The 24,058-nt window shown below is 43.3% G+C and overlaps 1 protein-coding gene across 1 annotated transcript in view; it reads right to left on the bottom strand.

Annotated features, from left to right (window-relative positions):
• DYNC2H1 (dynein cytoplasmic 2 heavy chain 1) overlaps positions 1 to 24,058 on the bottom strand; it is a 348,687-nt gene that overhangs the window by 153,756 nt on the left and 170,873 nt on the right. The window contains exons 71-76 of the mRNA XM_047072515.1: positions 20,106 to 20,171; positions 18,273 to 18,323; positions 17,443 to 17,520; positions 10,915 to 11,046; positions 9,899 to 9,971; positions 764 to 924 (exon numbers count right to left, since the gene is read on the bottom strand). Coding sequence (XP_046928471.1) covers positions 764 to 924; positions 9,899 to 9,971; positions 10,915 to 11,046; positions 17,443 to 17,520; positions 18,273 to 18,323; positions 20,106 to 20,171 — 561 coding nt within the window. The remainder of the gene's footprint in view (positions 1 to 763; positions 925 to 9,898; positions 9,972 to 10,914; positions 11,047 to 17,442; positions 17,521 to 18,272; positions 18,324 to 20,105; positions 20,172 to 24,058) is intronic.

The following is a 24,058-nucleotide window of genomic DNA, read 5'->3' as shown; positions in this document are numbered from 1 at the left end:
TCAGTTGTCAAAACTGATGGTAAACGAATACATTTTCAGACCTGCATGCAGACTGAATCTGAACAAACTAAGCCCCTAGATTTACCTCGAGAAAATGTGCTATATTACACAAGTTTTACTCAACAATTTATATAGTTCAGCTTCTGCAGGTAAATATTGCTGTGATTTACTGTAAAAGCATCCAAGTAAAATTATTCTCAAAAGGTTAGCAATTATTTTAGCTTCCTATTACCGTTACAACAAATTATCACCACTTAGTATGGTAAAACCAGGAACATGCCTGATCAGATTTCTGATCTAACACTAGGGATCTGGCTTTAATATAAAGGTAGTATCACAAGGCTGCGCTCTTCCTGGAGGCTCTGGGAGAGAATCCCTAGGGCACTTTCCCAGCTCCTGGAAGCCTGCCACACCTCCTCCTTGAGCCCACCCCTCCATCACTGGCCCCACTACCCCCGTCTCCACTCCACCTCCTGGGCTGACCCCCACGGCTCCATCACCAGCCCCCCCACCCCCCGACTCCGCCTCCCGGGCTGACCCCCACCGCTCCATCACTGCCCCCTCCCCCTGCCCCTGCCTCCACTCCCCCTCCCCGGCTGCCTAGCAGGGCATGCAGACACTGAAGTACATGGCAGAACTCCCTCTGGGGGGAGCCTGGGGACCAGGACGTGGGCACTGTGGGGGGGCCAACAGGATGGACCAACAGGATGGACCATGGCAGGGAGACCAAAGCTGGGCAGAAGCAGCAGGTCTCTGTGCTCACCTGGTGGTAGCACTCTCCTCCGCGCTCAGCATTAGCCAGCTCCTGCAGCTCCTGGGAAGGATCTGCACCCGGGGAGATGATTATCAAGACGGGCTCAATCTCCAGGGTCTCTTTGTAGAGGCGTTTGAGACTTAGAGGGAGCGGGGACAGCTCTTTCAGTCCTGGAAGATACAGATTAGAGACGTGAAAACTTTGTAGCAACCTGATTCAGACAAAAGTCTGTTAAATCTAATTGCAGGATGTAATACAGAGAAGAACCGGCTGACTTAATCCCATACAGTTTTCTCACTGCGAGATCCCTCACTCACCAGCAATAACTCACATCTGTTGGATGCTGGAGGTGCCGGACATTTTTCTGAATGCTCTACACTTGGGATATCAGCGACTCACTGCACCACCACCAGGCAGGCACTCTGACTGCCTCATCCAGCACAGGAAGAAACACACCATCAGGGTTGTGGCCTCAATAGGTAACTTTCTGCCTACAAGAGAAGACTGAACCCAACCACCCGTCTCTACCACTATTCACTCATTTCTATGATAACCGGGTGCCTGCTCTGTGCTGTGCACTGGAAATCAGATTTCCGCATGACCTAGTGAACGATTTCACTGTCATGATACACGAGGGCTATGTCTTACGCCCACGCGTTATGAGAAAAAAAAAAGTGGTACAGAAGGAAAAGAATATAAGTTTGGAGACAGAATACGTAAGCTCTCAGTTTAGCCATTGACCCTGTACAAATCACTAAAATACTCTGTGCCCAGTGTCCTTGGTTGTAAAAAAAAAAAAGAAAAAAAAGCATAAAACAATCCATAGGCCATTTGGGAGCAAAACAGGATATGATAATAAAAAAGATTCCACATATTCATCACCTACTCTATGCTAGGCACTATGCCAGATATTTATTTTACATATAAGAAAACTAATAATCAAAGAAACTGAATTTGCCAAAGGCCACCCAGCTGCTGCTGACTGTATTCAACATAATTCACCTGTGCGTCCTCTGACTCTGAAGCTTTTCACAAATTCAAGTCCTATACAGACAAGAAACTGTAATTTTGCTATTATGTTGAAACCTCCTTAACTAAAATTTAAATGTTTCCATGATTAATGTATTGAATAAAAGCCAAGCTAAAGAAGACCCACTTCAATTAATACTTGTTCATACTTGTATGAACTGAGCTAAACAAAACAAAAAACAAAACAAAACAAAACGGACTAGACACAGGAGTTGAAACCAGGATCAGCAGAACCTAACAGAATGCCTACAGAGGCAGCAGGGGCTTTCCTGTGTCTTCAACACTGCACCCTAGAAATACTGCACCGTAAAAATTCTAAAATCACCGGAAAAGGACACTCTTAAAACTTTCTGTAGCAAGCACTTTAAAATATAAATTCAGGGGCGCCTGAGCGGCTTGGTCACCTAAGCGTCCCACTTTGGCTCCGGTCATGATCTCACAGCTCCTGAGTTCAAGTCCCACGTTGGGCTCTGTGTTTTATTTTTTTTTTTTAAAATTTTTTTTTTTTTTTTTTTTTTTTTCAACGTTTATTTATTTTTGGGACACAGAGAGACAGAGCATGAACGGGGGAGGGGCAGAGAGAGAGGGAGACACAGAATCGGAAACAGGCTCCAGGCTCTGAGCCATCAGCCCAGAGCCTGACGCGGGGCTCGAACTCACGGACCGAGAGATCGTGACCTGGCTGAAGTTGGACGCTTAACCAACTGCGCCACCCAGGCGCCCCCGGGCTCTGTGTTTTAGTAGGGAGCCTGCTTCAGATCCTCTGTCCCTCTCTGTGCCCCTCCCACACTCGCACTGTCTCTCTCAAGAATGAACATTAAAAAGGCCCTTCTAGATAACCACGCTGAAAAGACATATTTCATGTGTGGCCCATGCCCTCCACTCCTCACAAGAGGAAAGAATGATAAGAAATGTCAAGAGCAGAAATATCCCTAATCTCCAGGAATTTGCCCAATAGCCTCTGAAAGTTGAACTGCGTCTGTAGCATACTGTATGAATTTTAATTTTAACTAAGTTGACATGGCTAACAATCACCCTGTTTTAAGACCTAATCAAAAGGAATTCTTATGGACTTGCGACAGTGTAACTAGAAATGTTTTCATTTACTGAACACATTTATTCCTAAATGCAATAAACATTCTAGGCCAAATAAATGCACTACCTGATATTGTGAAATATATCATAAGTCTTAGAAATGGGCCTGGCCTTTGACTCAGGAATTTAAATTACAATAATTTAAGAAATAATCCAGGATGTGAGTGCAGAAGCAGGCACAGAGGATTTCATCCAGGCTGTTGATATTAGTGGCAAGAGGGCAACACACTGAGGAGTCTGAGAGCCATACAGGAAGGCTGAAGTTACAGAAACGGTGCATTTAGAAGTACTTTCCTGAAAAGCAGATTACTCAACAGACAACAGTCCACACTGTAATATACACACTTACGTGCTCGAACAGAATAGAAAGAACTGCATTAACAATGACTAGTAACAAGCGTTTCCTGTTTTCTATTCTTCCCCATCTCCTCACGGAGCTCCATTTACATGTATCATGTGATAAAAATGTCAGGATACCTATATTTCCCTACAAAATAACTACTGACTGAAACGTGTTCTTTTGGAAATTATATGCCAATATAAAACTCTCAAAATTTAAAATACAGGGGCGCCTGGATGGCTCAGGTGGTTAAACGTACAACTTTCAGCTCAGGTCATGATCTTGCAATTTGTGAATTTGAGCCCCGCGTGGGGTTCAACGCTCTCCATGCAGACCCTGGAGCCAGCATTGGATCTTCTGTCGCCCTCTCTCTGCCCCTCCCCGGCTCACGCACTCTCTCTCAAAAATAAATTTAAAAATTAAAAAAATTTAAATGCAGATTGCCACATCATGTCTTAACAGACCATTTACTCGATGAGGACAGGAGTCATGTCTTGTGCTCACCATTTTACATGCACACTCTAACATAAATTCAAATATTCCTTCTAAAGTTAAAATTCCACAGAAAAATATATGTTCATTAGCTCATTTTACACAATATTTCAAACTATTGGAACATTTTGGATTAGAGAAAAAATCGTGAAAAATATACCATTTATGACACAAGTCATGTTCATGCTACTTCGAATTTCATATTAGCTATTCTGCCCACAAAACTCCAATGTAATAACCCTACTGCATTTTAAATGAACTAATGTTCATATATTATCATTGGTTTTATTAACCCAAGTAACTTCAATTCATTCTATCATTAAGACTGTTAGTGTGAATCATCCAGAACTATTCCATGAAACTGAAGAGTCAAAGATGTTCACTGCATTGTGAATTATCACAGTACAGAACTACTTACATATCACTGGGATCGTGGGCCTGGGTGGTTTAGTCAGTTAAGTGTGTGCTTCTTGCTTTTGCTGCTCAGGTTATGATGCCGGGTCGTGGGATCGAGCCCTGGGTCAGGCTCTGTGCTGACAAGCATAGACCTGCTTACGATTCTCTCTCCCTCTGCCCCTCCCCTGTTCCCTCTCTCTCTCTCTCTAATAAAATAAGATTTTTTTTAAAAAATCACTGGAATTTAAAATTTTGACCATTCATCTTTAAACCGTGTCATTTCTTTTAAAAGTAAAAAAAGAACAAAAATGAGTCAAAGAAATAAACCTTTATTGCATTCTATTTTACTCAGATAAAATACTGAAATAATAAAAAAGAAGTAATTTGCAGTTTAAAAAGGAAAGAATATCAATTCTGTACTTTTTAAGTACCTGAGTAAAAAAAGCAGCAAATTAACATCAAACTATTATAGGAGGTAAGGGTAACAGACTCATTCTTGCTCCCTCACCTCATCCTCCCCAACAAAGAGACCGACAAGCTTCTAGTGTACAAAATCCCACTTCCTCATTAGAGATAAAACATATCACAAACGTCAGTAAAAAGAAAGAAAACCGACAACCACTATCTAACGTAAGATGCTCTTTAGAAACGGACTAATCCTCGAACCTAGAAACAAAAAGCCACACGTTTTGTGGAGGCCGAATCCCAACCCTAACTGTTTCAAGATTCCTGTCCTTGGTTGTGCAAACACTCACCTAGGCACTGCCGGGAAGGCACTCCGCAGGTGGAATTTTGGTTAGGGATATTACAAGAGCATTAACCTCAATTATCCCAGCGGGCCAATGAATCACTAGGACCCTGAAAAGCCTGCAAAGTCAAGGAGACGCCACAGAGAGAGGCAGGGAGGATGAGGCGGAGGAGAGAGCAGAGGGACATATGGGGAGCCTGAGGAAGCATCAGTCGGCCACTGCTGGCTGTGACGTGGAGGAAGGGCCTCTAACCTGGAGGCGGACTCCAGGGACAGAGAGGAAATGCCGACCTCCATCCTGCAAGGGCACGCGGCTGAATCGTGCAATTCAGTGAGCCTCCCCGTAAGAGCAGAGCGGCCAACGCCTGCACTTAGCCCCGTGGGATCTGCAGCGGAGAACCCAGGCCAGCCACCGGGCTACTGACCTCCCCTCTAGAGCCGGGAGATACTACATGGACGTTGTTCTAAGCTGCTAATTGGTGGCAATGTGTTACAGAGGCAACAGAAGATGAATATGCATGTTCTTCTGTCCTTCCCCTTGCTGTCCCACACAGCTTCATGAGACAGATGGAGCCGTGGAAGCAAGGTCCCCCTGGACGGGACACAGGCACGACTAAGGGAAGGGGGGGCTGGGGAGCGGAGGGCTGCGAGGCTCGGAGACTGTCCCCTGGAGAGTCTTCCTGCGGCCGCGGCGCCCTCCGCAAACGCGCCTCCTACCAGCCTCACCATGCAGCACAAACCCTGCTCAGAGCAGCTACTCAAAGCCGAACGTGACCAGCATAACTCAAGTCGGAGTATGTGCATGTGGTGGCTGCTATCGTGAAAAAGTAACAGATGTGGCTGGTACACGTGAGCTTGGAGGACTCTAGTGATGCGCCTAAGCTTCTGGGACGGCTCTACTACACCGAAATGGACACCACTTAAAACACAACTGTTTAAGTTACTGCTTTAAAGTTTATACATTATAAAAAGGATTGCTTAAACTTAATAAAAATCTTTCTGTATGAATGATGCTTGAAAAATTACATTTGAAATCAAATCTTTAGAATTTCATTAGAAAGATAAGTGCTTGTCATTCTCTAGCAATTTGAATTTTTAAAACTTATTCATACAATAAAAACTCCAATTTTATATGAAAACTCTATTAATAAAACCATTTGACCAAATACAAAGTCATCTACCCATATACCAGTTTATATAACTTTTGCTTAAAAATAGGCAGAATATGGTTTTTAGAAGTATATTAAACTTACAAAGCATTCGAATATGTGAACACCAGGAGGTTTTTAGTTAATGCTGTTAAGCCTTAAATACCATTTAATCTGAAGGTGAAATAGCACCGCCACGAAGTGTTCCAAAGAGTGGGCACGAGGTCACACTACAAGGTCAGCAGGAAAGATGTGCTGTGACGCGGTACAAGGACTGGGGGACGGAGAAAAGAACGGACTCTTACCAACTGCTCCGAAAAGTGCCTCGTTTTACTTAAACTCACATCAAGTTATAGAAACATACAATAAATATATAGATAAGCCAGAAATATATTAGATAGTGTTGAGTCCCACAAAGAGAATTAAAACAGGCTGATGTGTTGGTACCGATCAGATGGCCCAGAGAGACCTCTCTGGAAAGGCAATATTGTAAGTTAACATCTGAATGACACAAAGAAGCCATGCATTTAAAAAAAAAAAAAAAAAAAAAAAAAAAAAAAAAAAAAAAAAAAGGTGCATCCATCCAATGCCTGGAGCTCATCACAAGAAGTGATATATGAAAGTGCTGCATCACCAAATTGTACCCCTGGAACACCATATGTAAACCGTAACAGAATTTTTAAAAAATAACATTTTTTCTTAAAAGGTATACAAGAGAATAGTAATCTTTACTACTGGAGAACTCGGAACTATTATTCAGGACATTGGAAGACATCCCTGTATTAAATAAAGTCTCCAAGAAAGGATTAAGAATAAAAAAAAAAAAAAAAGGAGAAAATGCCGCAAACAGACGGTGCAAAGGTCCTGAGACTATCCTGCCCACTTAGGCAAAGGGGGAAGCATGAACAATGTAAGATGAGGTCAGAGAAGCAGAGTCTTATAAGCTTATGCAAGGAAGCTGGACTTTATTCTAAGTGTTTTGAGAAGATTTTGGAGATTTTATGCAAAAAGAGAGATAATTTGGTTTGAACTTTTTAAAGGTTACACAGCTTTATGAAAAGAATGGACTGGAAAGGAAGCAAGAGCTAAAGTAGGGAGACTTGAGTAAGAAGAGAGCCACTGATGGAACATACATTTATAGCCTCTGTGCTCAGAAGCTGTTTAAGGCAGAGGAACACAACCATAAAATAAATGTGTGCCCTCACGTGGCTTCTACTCTAGTTGGAGAACAATTAATAAACACGTTAATAACAGAATGTCAGAGAGTACTAATAGTTACGGAGAAAACAAGATAGAAGAGTGTGAATACGGGATTTTAGACGGAGCCCTGAGGGAAATCTTTGCTGGAAAAATGCCATTTGAGCAGAGAAGAGGGGAAGACACCGGGGGAGGGGGAGAGCTCCCTTGGAAGAAGGAACAGCAAACGCAAAGGCCCTGAGACTGCAGAAACGCACTCGGGCTGCCGAACAGGAAAACGGACGGCGGACACGGCTGGAAGGGGCTGAACGAGGGTGGGAGTGGTAGGAGAACATTGGGAGGACTCAGGAAAGGAGCGACTCACCAGGGGACGATGGACTGAGGACCCATGCCATCTAGGCGCTCTTGCTGCCACGCTGAGAATAAACTGGGCATGGGCAGAAAAGCAGCCTCAAAAACAGCAGCCCTGCTCACGTGACAGTGACTTAAAGCGGGTAGACGGCGCAGAGGGGTGAGCAGTGACCGCGCTCTGTGTATGTTCTGACGGCACGGCCACAGCGACGACGGGAGCTGAGGGGAGAGGTGTTGAGCCTCTGCACTCGGTTGGCAGCGATGACACCAAGGGAGTTAATTCACGGCAAACCTGAGAGATGGAGCCCAGAAAACCTGCTGGTTTCTCAAACCTGCCGCCGCGAGGCTGGTCCGTCCGCTGGCACCTGCCGTGAGGCCGTTCCCTCCGGAGCGTCTGCCGCGGGCCACGGCTAAGGGCCTCAGTTACAACAGGAAGCGAGCGGGTACTTCGCACCGGGACGCTCACACCTTTGTTCCAACACGTCGTTTTCCAGAGCCAACGTCACACGTGTGTAACCGGTGCAGGAGTCACTGTCAAGCTGTCCTGTTCACATCCGTGCGTCGGCGAGCCAAGTCCCCAGCTAGGAGCATCGGCCACACCACCTGACGGGCGCCTACTGCCTGCTGGACACCCCCCCGCCCCCCGCCAGGACTTCTTTCGGGGAGGCATCCCCGGGACTCTGAGGGGGGCACGGCGGGACATTTCAGATGGAGGCCAGGAGGCCCGGCCCCGTGCACGGAACACACAGGCAGGGACGAACGGGGCTCCACAAGCTGCGCGGGGCACAGGGACGGGCAGATACAGGAAGAGACAGACAGAAGCGGAGAAGGGAGAGTCCTGCCCTTCCCCCGCCGCGGGTCCCCCTTCCTCACTGCCATGCGCCTGGGACCGGCGTGTGTCGCTCACAACCAGAAGTCACGGGGCCGAGCATCTTGCCAGAGCGCAGCGACCGCAGCGCAGGAGGCGAGCGCTCCACGCGCCGTCCGCGCCGAAGGGACGCGAGGCCCAGCACGCGCCCTCGCAACTCCGTGTTCCCGCCCGCAGCCTGCCACGTGACCCGTCCGCGGGGGGTGGGGGGGTGGGGCGCCTCACGCCGTGTGCGCAAGCTCACGTACACGTGCTGGCGGAGGGGGCGGGGCAGGGGGCACAGACAGCCTGTGCCGGCACATCCCCCAAGAAGAGGCTCGAGGCTGTCCTCGCAGGTCCTCGATCATGAGTGGAGGCGGGTCACCGCAGGGGCGGGGCTCCTGCAGCACGCGGGTATCCCCGCAAGAAGTAAATACGGGAAGCACCGCCCACCCGGGACGCACGGCCACACCTCCCCGTGCACACCCGACTCCCCCGCACCCCTGTCCTTGGAGACGGAGTCCGCCCGCAGCGCTGACGACTCGGTCACCTCCCGGCATGTGACCGTGTCTGCTCTCAGTCACACAGCGGCTCTCGGTGTCGCCAGTGACCGCTGCCCGAGTGCACAAGCCCCGCGTCAGTCCTCAGGGACAAGACGACGGTCGCCGGCACGGGAACTTGCCAGTGACAAGCGTGCAAAACCCGGTGTACTGCCCCCAGCTCCCGAAGACGACGTCGCTAAGTCATGTTAGGCTCGCGGGACTGGAACACACACAGCTGGAACACACAGTGTCATACACGAGTAAGACGCTGGGGGCCGATGGAGAACTTCTAGCGACAACGCCAGGGCACTTGGTTACCTAGGCCCGATCTTCTACTTTCCACCTGCTTCGGGATGAAGACCGCTATTCTCGGAAGGGGCTCCTTTCGCTAAAATACGGGCCTTAACATGGCTTCTCCACGTTTTCCTGAGCAAATCAAAATACAGTCTATAGAACTTACTTACAAACGAACCCTACCTTTTAATCCTCTAAGACTACATTAAAGATGTAAATAATGGACTGCATGGTTTGTAATCTGAAAGACGCACACACTCTTCGTTTTTTTACAGCAAAAATAACTCGTTTTGAAGACTTCCCCCCGACCCCAGACTACGGTCATTTACTTGTTTTATTTTGTCTAAATCAAACATTTGATTCCCTGCTTTAAAGTCCTAATCAAGAACAAATGTATACATGTCTAAAGGGCGTTCACAAGAAAAAAGTTTTTAAATTTCAAACACCTTAACTAAATGCAGGCTGTCAACTATGCATCAAAGTGAATACATTAAGTACAGTTACATCCAACACCCATTTATCTTTAATCCAGTAGAGGCGGTAAGATAAGCAGAATGAAGGGTAAGACCCTCTAATATTCTAAACTAAGGTCAACATAAAATAAAATGTAAATTAACAAAATAATTCAGGTCAGTGCTCAAGTTCCAGAAGAGTCCCACACTTACCCAGAGCTTTGCAGGCAAACATGCCCATGGCACTTTGCAGTCTGTCTGGTCTGAGCGCCTGCACCACGAGAACCTTCAAAGAAAGTGCAGGGTAGTTTTAAACAATACAGTTCACACAACAGGTTTAAACAATAATGTTAGTTAATGAAACATGTATTTACTAACATGTCAGCACTGATCAATGTGGCACAATATTTACTTACACAGTCACAGTAAGTATATACAAAGACATATTTTTAATAAGGAAAATATTAACTAAAAGTCCATTTATTTCTTCAAATTTATCATCAGAAGTCAACACGAGCATGTCATTGTCACAGGGTCAGCTATGTCTTCAGTATCCAGGAAGTGGCCACGTGGCAGCTGCCAACGAGGGTATAAAGGTGAGGCACTTTTGATGATCGTAGAGCAGAGGCCCAGAAATCTTGTCTAAAATTTTCAAATCATTGTTTTCATGCTCAAACATTTATATACCGAGGTGTTTAAGTTTTCAAGAAACGTGCTTCCTAGCTTCCTTTCCTTTCATCTCAAGCCACACTTGGTACAGGAGCACTGACCAAGGACATACAAGAAGACACCAGCACCAGCAGCCTGGTGACCAGGGACACCCCTTCCCAGAGAGCCTGCCAGCTCTAAGCCCTGGCCTACCCCAAAGACCAGAACCCTCCAGTAAGTTCAGTGCTCCGTTTGATACAAAACGGGAGAGGAGGGCCTGGGCCTCACAAGGCGGTGTTTCCCACGGACAGAACCCGGAAAATGAGAGAAGAAGCCGCACACTCTAACTTTAATGTCTTCCTGTGAGACTCTCTCTCTCCTGAAAAATCACCCTTTGGGCTACAGCACACAGAGACACCCAGGCACGCCTGCCAGTGACCACACTGTCTGGGCCCACGGCAAAAGCAGAAAGCCCTTCCCCACGTTAACATCACATGACATCCAAAGGCAGAACTTTCATTTAAGTGGCTTCTGGATGACAAGAGAAGTATCAGATATTTTTATGCATTTAGAGAACTTACCTGCTGAAATAAGGAAACTTTCTTTGCAAGAATAGACGGAAACTCTTGCTCACACATTGAAGTGTGATAGTAAGTACGCCACAGCGCTTCATCGTCAAAGCAGAGGGTCTGATAAAGACTAGGGAGAGTAATCTACAACACAAAAATAACCCTACACGGTGAGCTACAAGCAAATATGAGTCTGAGTGTATATATATGTATTACTAAAAAGGTAGATGGAAACTAATTATTGATAGATGCTTATCAGTTGTTTTCCCCTTTATATTGGCTTATCTAATTATTTCTAGATCAGAAATAGTATGGTTAGGGTCGCCGGGGTGGCTCAGTCGGTTAGGCGTCTGACTTCAGCTCAGGTCATGATCTCACAGTTCGTGCGTTCGAGCCCCACATTGGGCTCTGTGCTGACAGCTCGGAGCCTGGAGCCTGCTTCGGATTCTGTCTCCCTCTCTCTCTGCCCCTCCCTCGCTCACGCTCTGTCTTTCTCTCTCTCTCTCTCAAAACTAAATAAACATTAAAAAAAAATAGTATGGTTAGACTTATCCAATCCAGAATTAGATAAAATTCGACATTTCCAAAGTAGTATCAGCTCAATATTTGCAAGTTAACAAATCTTTTCTTGACATAAAAACATTTGTACTTATCTCCACCTTGTGGAGAAAGGAATCCTTTGTTAAAAACCAGTACATTTTTTACTGAGTCCTGACGGACATGTCCACGGGCACGTTAAGCACCACAACAGAGTTCTACAAGAGATTATAAAAATATGCTGAATTTCACATCAACATCAAATCCTGAATAGAACATGGCTTTTCTAAACCACATTCATTTATGCTGCACTCATGAGCACGTTGCTTCCTTTGCCTCTAGATGTTCTAAATTTCTACTTATTAATGTCTACACAAGAGTCCTCATAAATTTCTACTGTGCGTTCAATATTCTCCTTAAACAATTATCATCTCTCAGGGATGTTCTTCAACATACTCATTTCCTTCTACCTCAAATAGTATTCTCTCTTCCAAACTTTGTTTTTAATCTTTTTCAGCCTTCTTTGTGGTATAATTGACGAAATAGTACCTATTTGAGTGCTCTGATAAGCATTTATTTACACTGCAATAATTACCACAATGAAACAAATTCACATTAACTCAAAAGTTACCATTTTTTATAATAAGAACACTCAAAATCCACTCTTAGTAAATTTAAAGTATACAATACGGTACTGTTACATAGAGCCACCATGTTACATTAGATTCTCTAGAACTTACTCACCTTATAGTCAAACATTTGTACCCAGTGTCCAACTTCTCTCCCCATTTCACACAACCCCCAGCTCCATTCTGTGGAATGGCAGCCTCCATTCTCCTCTCAGCTTTACTTAGTTCACGTTTTTATGGATGAATAATATTCTATTACAGAGGGATAGATCGCATTCTCTTTATCCGTTCATCCACTGATAGACATGCAGGTTGTTACAACACAGTAAAACCTTGGTGTGCGAGGAACTTGTTCTGCCAGTGTTCCACAAGATGAGGAAACTTTTCTAATAAATTTTAACTTGATAAATGAGCGATGTCTTGCAATACGAGTAGTATGTGATGCCCAATGTCACAACTGAGCCAATGGTCCGTGAAGTTCGCTTGGATATACAAGCGCTCTGGATTACAAGCAAGTTTCCAGAACAAATTATGCTAACAAACCAAGATTTTACTGTATATCTTGGTTGTTCTAAATAATGCTGCAATAAACATGGGAGTACAGATATCTCAGACACCTATTTCCTTTCCTTTGGATTTACACCCAGAAGTAGCAGTGCTGGATCACATGGTAGTTCTAGTTTTAATTTTTTTGAGGAATCTCCACACTGTGTTTCATAATGGCTGCACCATTTTCTATGCTCACCAACAGTGCACGGTTTCCCTTTCCTCCACAACCTGGTCATTGCTGGTTATCTCTTGTCTTTCCAATTATAGCCATCCTAACAGTCATGAATTAATAATACCTCATTGTGGTTTTTATTTGCATTTCCCTAATGACTACTGACATTGAACACCTTTTTATATACCTGTCGGCCATTTGTGTGTCTTCTTTAGAAAAATGTCTATTCAGGTCCTTTGTCCATTAAAAAAAAAATTTTTTTTTTTTTTTTAGTACAGTTGACACACAATGTCACGTTACCCTCAGATAGACAACACAGTGATTCAGCATGTGTAAACTATGCCACGTTCACAAGTATGACAACCGTCTGTCACCATACAGCGCTATTACGGTACCACTGACCACATTCCCTCCGCTGTGCCTTCTATTCCCGTGACGTATTCATTCCACAACTGGAAGCCTGTACCTCCTTCTCCCCTTCACCCACTTTGCCCATCCCCACCCCTGGCAAGCTCTCTTCCAATTATCAACAGTGGGCTACAAGAACAGAAATGTAAATCTGTAGAGATGGAGGATTTTTATGGAAAATGATGGCAAATTGGGAAGATCTGTATCTGCAGGGCTAGAATGTCACATAAAATAAACATAAACCAAGTACTTAAGGATGTTTCATCCAAAGAGTCGTATTCATATGTAATTAACCCACGATAGTGCCCAAATTTCATCATGTAAGTTAACTAAAATTAAATTTATACAGCATAAAATTAAATACATTTCAATTTAATTATTTTTAATAAGTGATATAAACCTATTAGGACAACACTTGATGGCGGTCCATTAAATTTAGTTGCAATTAGTGTATAAGGGCCTACCGCTACCAATTTAGGCTACACATTCTATACTCGTTATAGATTTGGCCAGGAATTAGAGCCGGCTACACTGCACTTAGGAAGCCCTCTGGCTTCACATCACCCGGGGTGGAGCTCTGGTTCGGTGCCACCACAGCACAAGTATTTGTCCTACTCTCCACGGTGTAGGTTCACCGAGTGCCGTCTCTATGTGTTACGCAACATGTATTTGTCACTCCACTGGCACTACGCTCACCAGTACGGACACTAAATAAATGATTAATGGAACAATTAGTGATAATAAAGCAGAATCCATTTACTTTATTCAACAAATATTTATGAAGGAAAGGCAAGAAAGAATGGCAGTGAAAAGCCCAGACTCTGCATCAAGGAGCCCAACTTCAAATCCTGACTCTACTTTCTAAGTGACCGTAAGCAAGTGATTGCACTGCTCTGTGTCTACTTTGCTCATCTGTTAAACGAGGACAGGATTGTGAGGATGTTGAAAATATCTACCGAGGGGATCTGTTTTCAAATTCTTCATAATGCTTTCAACAGCGAGTCCCCAATAAATGCAAACTATTCTAACTGTTGGCACCATGTGCCACTGAGACCTTACAAGGGTTGCGAAGAGCAGGGAAGGAAAGAAGGAAGAGCAACGCATGCATATACTTTGAGAGCAGTCTTTCTTTCGTTCCCCACAAAATACCACTGAGGCTGCGTAAACAACATAGGGACTGTCGGGAGGTGGGCTTCCGAGCTGCTGTTTCTTCCGCTTGCCCACATACTTGGCCCCCACTTCCCACTCCGGAATAGAGAAGCAGGAGGGATGGAGGACGAAGGATGGGAAGTGGGGGGAGACAGAGACAAAGAAACACTGCAGTTGGAAAATTCAGGCATCGACTATGGTGTCAGGTGAATGCCTTGATGGAAATCATAGTGCAAACTTCCCACCTGTCTGTCTGCCTCTCTGTCTTGGGTAAACCGTTAGCCTCTCCACACCTCGCTTTCCACTCGTCTAGGCTGCTGTGATGATAACATGAGATAATGTGTGTACAGTATTTAATATGATGTTTGGCATGTAACACGCCCTCCAATAGATGTGTGAGATTAAAAAGAAACCTTAGGTTCCTTCACTGAACTCGCTACTAGTGGTTCTCATTTCTCATCTGTAAAAAGAATTTAATAATACCCGTCTCTCAGGGTTGGTATGATAATCGCATAATTCATGTTGACTCACATGATAAGTCATACTCATAAGATACTCATAAGATAACTCGTAAGATAATTCATGTACACCTGAAAACAAGATTATGCTCTATGTTAACTAACTGGAATTTAAATAAACACTTAAAAAAATAAATGAGATAATCCACTTAAAACGTTTTGTAAATGCGGTGCCTGGGTGGCTCAGTCAGTTTAGCATCCGACTTCAGCTCAGTTAAAGCGCCTGACTTCAGCTAAAACCCATGATCTTACAGTTCATGGGTGCGAGCCCTGCATCGGGCTCTGTGCTGACAGCTCAGAGCCTGAAGCCTGCTTCAGAGTGTGTGTGTGTGTGTGTGTGTGTGTGTGTGTGTCGCTCTCTCTACCCCTCCCCTGCTTATACTCTGTCTCTGTCTCAAAAATAAATAAACATTAAAATTTTTTAAGTGTTTTGTAAACTAAAATGATAATAAAACATTAATGTGTACTATAACCTTCTCTGAATATGAAAGTTACTTTCCTAAAAGTTTTGGATTCCTTTATTTAAACAGAAATGAGTGGGTTAAAAAAAGAAAAGCAAGAAACATCATTACAATTTTTAGTTTAAAAATGTACGATTTTTTCCCCCAAATGTGACAATATTATCTGTACCATGCCGATTATTATTTTCCGTTAGGAGTTCATGTGATAGTTCAGAAATCCTGCTCAATAATCTATAATTCCCTTTAAATTGTCTCTATTTTTCACCATTTGCAGCAACATGGATGGAAGTGGAAGGTTTTATGGTGAGTGAAATAAGTCAGTCAGAGAAGAACAGATATCATGTTTTCACTCATGTGGATCTTGAGAAGCTCAACAGATGAACATGGGGAGGAGAAGGGAAAAAAATAGTTACAAACAGAGAGGGAGGGAGGTAAACCATAAGAGACTCTTAAATACAGAGAAGAGACTGAGGGTTGATGGGGGGGGGGGGGGGAGAAGAAAATGGGTGATGGGCACTGAGGAGGGCACCTGTTGGGATGAGCACTAGGTGTTGTATGGAAGCCAATTTGACAATAAATTGTATTCATAAAAATAATAAAAACATTGTCACTATTTTTCTTTTTTTTGTATTCTATTGTAATTGTGTCGTAAGCGTTTCCTATACTAGGTGACAAAGTCCTGGGAAGAAGGAATCAAGACTTCTATTTTATTTTATATTTAATTATTTTGAGAGCATGAGCAGAAACAGGGACTCCCAAGCAGGCTCCGTGCTATCTGTGCAGAGCCTGACGCAGGGCTCAAACTCAAGAAACCTCAAGATCATGACCTGAGCCAAAATCAAGAGTCAGACACAGAAGTGACCGAGCCGCCCCAGCACCCCATCCGAGGCCTTTAGACATCCATGCCCTTCGTTCTCAGTCAGTAGTTCATGCACACTTAATAAACGTCTAACCCAGGGAACTACATGAACAATGCAAAATTTACCTCACCTCTTTCATCATCAGTTTGTCTACTCATAACCTCATTTTGTTCAACCAAAGAAAGTGTGTAACAGAAACTACGCATTTGGCACATAGTGGGCGCAAGCTGAATAATCAAAGGAAGGCAGGAGTCAGGTTTGGCCTGAATGCTGGGGACAGAAAGTGTAATAAGGCCTGGATCCTAATCTCCACGGACGTACAACCTAGGAGAAGAGGCAGACACACCAAATCGTCTGAATCAGTGTGACAGGTGCTATGATACGGCAACGTTCAAGATACACGCTATGAGAAAAGACAGAAGGAAGAAATGAGGCAAAAAGTCACATAGAAAGTAGTGCTTTAGGTACGTCCTAACATGTTAAATAGACGTTTTACGGGTAAACAAGGTCAGAGGGCATTCCAAGCAGAGGGAGTAACAGGACCAGTAAGTGCAGGAAACAGTGAGAGGATGGACTGGAAATAAAACTGAGGAGGTGGGCAGGGAGCAGATCATGGAGCATCTTATCCTTTATGCAAATGACTGTGGACTCTGCCCTGTGGGTGACAAGAAACCGTTAAGAGGTGTGAAACTCCGCGTGCACTGTATCGTAACTACACTTTAAAACCGAAAGGGTATAATAAAATAGAGAGGCATGAGAGCAGAAGGGGGGGCTCCACAGAGAAGCCCAGGTGCGTGGTGGGAGTCACAACTACGAGTGATGGCAAGAATGGAGAAGAGCTGAGGGTGACAGAGATTTCAAAGACGCATAAAAGCAAGAGAAACAGTTTGTATTCGAAACTCGTTTAAGCATCATGCTGCATCACATGACCAATCCCTAATTACTTTACAAATAAGACCTCCATGTACCATATTAGGGGGTCTTCAGTTTACTCCTCTTCATGCTCCCTGTGGGTACGCAGCACAGGACCCTGTACAATGGACACGCCAAACGTGTGAGTGCTGAGTGGATGATTTAACTAAGGATTAAAGGACTAATCAGAACAGGATAATTCTCTGATATCCTCTGGCCCAGGGCTTTTACGGCAGATTCACAGAAATATCGACACTGAGTATGGATAGAGAGCACGTAAAAATATAAACAGAAATAACTCAGCAGGGAAAGAGTTCTCGAACCCCCAGCATACACGTGACATACCTTTAGTGTTGCTACGGCCCAGCTCCTCTCCTGGTCTATCCATGACGGGAGCTGCTCGCGGATTCGCTGCTGAGAGTCCTTCGGTAAGAGCAGTTGTTTTTGTTGGTATATGTGGTAACATTCAGACTTAGAAAAATTAACAATTGACTAGCTAATTTTATGAATGCTATTTTGAAAAACTTGTTCTATACATTACTGTAACTTATTTTACAAGTCACCATTATAAAATTCCATATAACAAGGTACAGATAACCACTTACATAAATTTTGTACACATTCTCATGGTACATAATCTTTTAGAAAACTTAAGGGCATTTAATAAAAAACTGCCATAAATTTACATTATTTTTAACAGTGTCTTGCATTTCAGACATAATCTAGATTTTGCATTACACTTCGGGTATGTTAATTTGGAGACAAATATTATCCCCTGACATGTTCAAATAGAAAATTAGTAGAGAAGAAGCTAAACTTGCATGAAGTGATCAAGAATTAAAAAAAAAATTTTTTTACACTTCCAATTGTATGAAAATTTTCCTTGTTTTAATACAAAATTCTATTTTCTTAGGATTATAAAAGTGTTCTTGGAATAAAACATATACACTAAGAAACTAGTATAGTTTCTTAGTATTTAATTAGTATTATTCTCATAAGAATATATGTCTTTATATAGACTACCTTTTATAGTAAGGTAGTAGAGGCAAGGACACATTCCTCTAATTAAAATATAATTTCAACAGTATTTTAAAATTCTTCTGGAGCAAACAGTATTTCATGAAGGCAAAGCTAGAACTATTTTCCCTAAGAGTGACATAAGTTTTTTTACTTACAGCTTTCCGCAGCATGTCTCCAACAACCACACCTGTAAACGTATCCCATTCCTAACGAATAAAAACAGAAATAATACAAAAAAATAGACAAATACTAACCAGGTCACAGAATTTTCTTAATTTCCCTATAAGACGGCTTACAATGCAGCTCTCTAAGGACGTGGAAAAAAATAAAACTCATTTCACATCTCCTACTCCTGGTACAACATTACCATCTAGAATCTGTTTGTGTACCAACAACATAAAACATTTGTACAAAAACTGCTACAAACAATTGTACTGAAGGAAGAAGTACACCTACATTGTGTGTGTGTGTGTGTGTGTGTGTGTGTGTGTGTGTGCGCGCGCGTAGGTATATAGGTCTCAACATCTGAAAGTGTACATGTCACGTTCAATTATCATTTGTCACTACCCATTAATCTGTCCTATTATGTGTGAATTTTCACTAATAGAAAAGCGTAAGTTGCACCAAAAATTTAAAAATTGTCTATGCTGGGGAAAAATAGAGGAAAGTACATCCATTAACTCATCTTTTCCAACGGATTGGGAGAAGGCTGCCATAATTCATTTTTTTTTTTTAAATGAATCCACAGAATCACAACCGACCCAGTGTGACGTCATCTAGCCCTCCAAGAAAATCTCCGTCTTCACCCTGAGCCCTTCTCAATCAGATAGTAATAGGCACTAGCATATTATTGTTACACACTGGTCAGCAAATAAGGAAAAAACATATTAAGATTTGAGGACAAAAAGAAAAAAACAATTATTTCCTGCCTCCACACTCCGTGACCACTCAATTCTTTCACTGAAAGTATAGTCAATAGGATAGGGATGATTACTATTCCTCTACGTGAGAGAAAAATGTTCTCCTCTCCCAATTCCTATTTATACTCCAAGAGGGAAAACTAGGACAGTAAGTCTTCTTACACAGTGCGGAACATACGATGCCGGTGAAACACGTTATACAGGAGGAAGGAACGGCATCAAATAAAAGGAGTCCAACAAATTCAGGAGAAAGAACACAAGTCCCCAGAGCGTGGGGAACAGTCTGCAGGAAGTAGCCAAATAAGGGGAATCCGGGACATAAACCAAGTCTGACCGAATGGAGTGAAAGGTTCCGAGGTCACAGGTGCGCTGTCCACACACTGTCCCCGCTCCTCCCCACCCCCGGCCACTGTGCTCTCGCGGACAATAATGGCAGAGTAACAAAAAAATCACCTACGTATAATTTCCTTAAACACGAGCTCACCAGAGATGGATTAGTTATCTCTAACCTGAAGGAGGCTCAAGTTGGAATGAGTTCCATGGCAGACGAGAAAGAAAGTTACAAAGAAGATAAATTATAAATAAAATGATGAACAGAAAGCTTCAGGCTACGAGAAGCTACTGCAAAGTGCCCACCCTCTTGCTTCACCTGCTGACTCAGAGCAAGTCGGGGAGGGTAATAAATAATGTAGCCGTCTATCCACACTGTGTCACATTCCTATGCGCCTGCATGAGGACAAGAAGCGGACGTGGCTCAGAAAGGTGAGCGACTCGAGTTTCTTTCTCTGCCTCCCGTCACTTCAGAACGCTGGGCTCATCCAGAGGGGAGGACAAGCAGGAACCAGCGTTTTTAAATGTCTAACTTCTCTGCCCCTCCCCCGTTCATGCTCTGTCTCTCTCTGTCCCAAAAATAAATAAATGTTGAAAAAAATAAATAAATAAATGTCTAACTTAGTTAAAACTTCATAGGTTGATACACAATTTCCAGACTAAAGTTATTTCTAATCTAACCGTGAACCTTACAAACTCTACGTAACTCTTATATTTTCCTCCTTTATTTCCACTTACATTTTCTTGAAAAAGTTCCGGATGCATGCCCCGAACGAAGTGCAGCGCGAACATCAACTGGTCAGCCTGAAAAGAATAAGAAATGTTACCGCGCTGTTTCTACATTTGTGTGTTTGGAAAAGCACAGTCCTGACATTTCAGTTCAGTGTTCTATTTTTAAATTGCCCACTTTTATCAAGAGAAGAAATGACTACTGAGATGGTACCTACACAGGGCACTTCTGAGTCAGGGGTGGGAAGGACACAGGAAGTACCCAACATTCTAGACAAAATGCTACAGATGAAGCGTCACGTACATCTCATCAAAAAAGGTTTATTTAACTAGCTGAAACCCAGTTGTGAGGTCTGAATTGGTCACTATTAATAAGATCAACCTCCTGCATTAATCATCTTCAATGTGTCCTGTGTATGTTTACATGATCCAGAACATTCTATATGCCTGTGAATCAAAACATTTCATTTCTAGAAATTTATGCAAAGGGATGATAAATGTATTCATAGGATGTTTACTGCAAGATTTTTTATTATAGAGGAAAAACTCCAACAACCTAAATGTTCCAAGGTGATCATAAATAATATTCAAATCAAAATATACAGCATAGCCCATATTGTGGAAGGAGGGGCAATATGTTTGTATAATCATATATGGACACATGTCTGCAAAAAGAATTGGAAAAATGACATCACCTTTTATGAGTAATTTATTTTTACAACTACATGTCATTTTTGGTTCCTTCTTTTTTCTGACGTGTATATTATCAATTTTCTAAAGTAAGCTTAGCTCACTTCTGTTAAAAAAAAAATCTACCCAAGCATCTTTCCCACCAGTTTATAATGTAAGCATTTAAAAACAATTTTTTTTAATATTTATTTTTGAGAGAGAGCGAGAGAGAGAGAGCGAGAGAGCAAGAGAGCAAGCAGGGGAGGGGCAGAGAGAGGGAGACACAGAATCCGAAGCAGGCTCCAGGCTCTGAGCTGTCAGCACAGAGCCCGGCGCAGGGCTAGAACCCATGAACCGTGAGATTGTGACCTGAGCCGAAGGTGGGCACTCAACCGACTGAGCAACCCAAGCGCCCCTGTAATGTAAGCATTTTATAAACAGGGTCTCCTACAGTATAATAATACTTTATATCTAATATGTGTATATGATTGTAAGTCTACAAGTAAGAGATAACTATAAAGACATGAAGATGTGGGGGCGCCTGGTGGCTCCGTCGGTTGTCAGCTGTGCTGGCCGCTCCGAGCCTGGAGCCTGCTTCCGATTCTGTGCCTCCCTCTCTCCCTGCCCCTCACCTGCTCATGCTCCGTCTCCGTCTCAAAAATAAATATTACAAAAAAAATTTAAAGACATGACGACGCAATAATATGCAGAAGATACATTTGTCACAAAAAGATGCTCTTATAAATCCTACCAGCAAGTGACATCCTCACCTGCAAGAGAATCACCCCTCTATTGGAAAGATTCAGTGCCTCGAATCATACAATATAAAAGCACAGTTTATTTCATAAAAGTACATGCTGTGTATGTATATGCAGCAAGTAGTCAGTAAATACCTATTAAGTGAATAAATAAAAAGCATGTGTTCACAACCATAACATAGCTAATGACTTAAAAAAATTTCTCCAAATAGAAAAACTTTGGGCAGATGGCCATCACTCAGATGATGGGAAAAGAGTTACAACCAACTAGCATGTGTAGGAAACAACTACATGTGACTTTAAAAATATAAAAAGCAAGACCTGTCATTTGGGGAGATGTGGAGTGTTCTTAGGTATGAGAAAGTAAGAATTCAGGTGTGGGGTTGGCTGACTGGGGACTGGCTGGATAAGCCAGCCACTAAGATGCTTATTTTATAAATTAATGCATGTTTAAAATGATTATCACAGCATCCCTCATTGAAGGTAGGTAACGATTAAGATAAAAATAAGACAATACATGTACTACTTTGAAGGCTTTGTCACTTAATAACACACTTAATTCTCTACTCCAGAGATAGACACACACAAATTCACACCCAGTACTACTACCCTTACCCCGCCACTGCGGTCTCTGTCTCTAGGGTTAGTACAAAGACGGCAGGGCCCTGGCACTCTAGGGTTCTCACATCAGGCGCTGGGTTCAGCGAGCTGACTGTTAATTCCATCACTGAGGCCAAACTCCAAAACACTGGCAAAGAATAGCCACATAACACAGAGTCAACAAACGGGTAGCGGCGTTCCCCTTCTCCCCGTGTTCTGGAGACAGAAGTCTTCCCAGCCTGAGGGACGAGCACACAATCGTAGCTGAGCCTCTCCCATCGCATCCCCCACAGATAACGGCACGGGAACTACACCAGACTAACCCGGACCTTCATCGCCTTCCCAAACTGGAGGCGGCCGTTTCTGGCAGCTGGTTGACAGCTATACCAAGGAATCCTTTCAGCCCCAGGGATTTAAGAACAACGTTATAATAAAAAACAATTATGACTCGAGAACACACCTAAAAATACAATTTACTGAGAGACAAGAGGACACATTATTTCCAAATAAGCCGGGGTCAAATTAAGAATGGACACATCAAGCTTATGGATTTTCTGAATATTTGCTTCAAACAATAACCAAACAACAACAAAAAAACCCTGTCTTCATCCAGAGTTGACAAATTACTTTGTACCTTGACGTCCTTGATCTACACTGCTTTTCAGACCAAAAAATTTCAGTCTTTTATTTACTTATTTCCTGATTTCGAGAAAGAGCGAGCAAGTGAGCAGGTGAGCTGTGGAGAGGAGACAAAGGAGAGAGAGAGAGACAGAGAGAGAGACAGAGAGAGAGAGAGAGAGAGAGAGAGAGAATCTTAAGCAGGCTCCGCATTCAGCATGAAGCCCAACACGGGGTCAGTCCCACAACCCTGGGATCCTGACCTGAGCTGAAGTCAAGAGTCAGAAACCAAGGGACTGCACCACCCAGGCGCCCCAATTTAGGTGTTTTAATTCAATGTCAACTCATCTCATTAGGCTTGGTTCTGTTAACAAAATTCTTTGATATCATGGGGATATAAGCAAAATATCAACTGATCATCGACACGAAGAAAAATCAGAAAGAGAAGGCAGATGACTAGCGAGTATAAATCAGCCACATGGCATCCCATAAATTCCACCCTGGCATCACACACACCCCAGTGAATATGCAGGAAGGGTGAAACCGTTAGCACACGAGTAACATGGTAGAAGGGAGTCTTAAAGCCCACTTTAGGATGAGGTCAAGTGTTTCCAGACAGGATGATTTTGCTTGAACTGCACCCTGTTAGCCCTGAGTCTTCATGCATCAAGCAGAATGGGCTTAAATCCCAGTTCCAACACCCTCCACACAGGAATAACCTACAGCACGGGTGCTAGCTCTGCATCTTGGTCTCCTCCTTTAGAGAATAGGATTGTCGTAGGAAGTGAGTAACAACGTATGTGAGGTGCTTCCCCGGTGCCTGGAAACGTAAGGTGACACACAGTTGCTACCTGCTTTACAGTCACCTGATGCACTACATACTACTGTACCGGAAAGGAAATTTATCTTAAAAATCTTCTATAAACCTCCTGATTCTCAGAGACTGAGAAGCAGTAGCAAGAATAAGAAATCTATTCCTTTTATTTGTACTCGACACTATTCATCGCTTTCAAACAACTTCAAGGTAATGTGTAAAGTACCCGCTACCATACGAAGTCTTGCTTTAATCTAGCAAATACGTAGATAGCATAGCACCAAGCACAGGCAGGGGCACCTGGGGACTCAGTGGGTTCAGCACCCAACTCTTGATCTTGGCTCAGGTCATGATCTCAGGGTTTGTAAGAATGGGCCCTGTGTTGGCTCTGCACAGCGTGGAGCCTGCCTGGGATTCTGTCTCTGTCTCTGTCTCTCCCTCTCCCTCTCCTCCCTTCCTCCCTCTCTCTCTGTCTCTCCCCGTCTCTCTCTCTCTCTCCCTCT

Source organism: Lynx rufus, unplaced genomic scaffold, assembly GCF_022079265.1.
Source record: "Lynx rufus isolate CCGP_SWC_20201006 ecotype Redwood Valley unplaced genomic scaffold, mLynRuf1.p SCAF_9, whole genome shotgun sequence".
Classification (NCBI taxonomy): Eukaryota; Metazoa; Chordata; class Mammalia; order Carnivora; family Felidae; genus Lynx; species Lynx rufus.
Note: the sequence above shows the minus strand (reverse complement) of the source record. Positions and strands in the feature narration are given on the sequence as shown.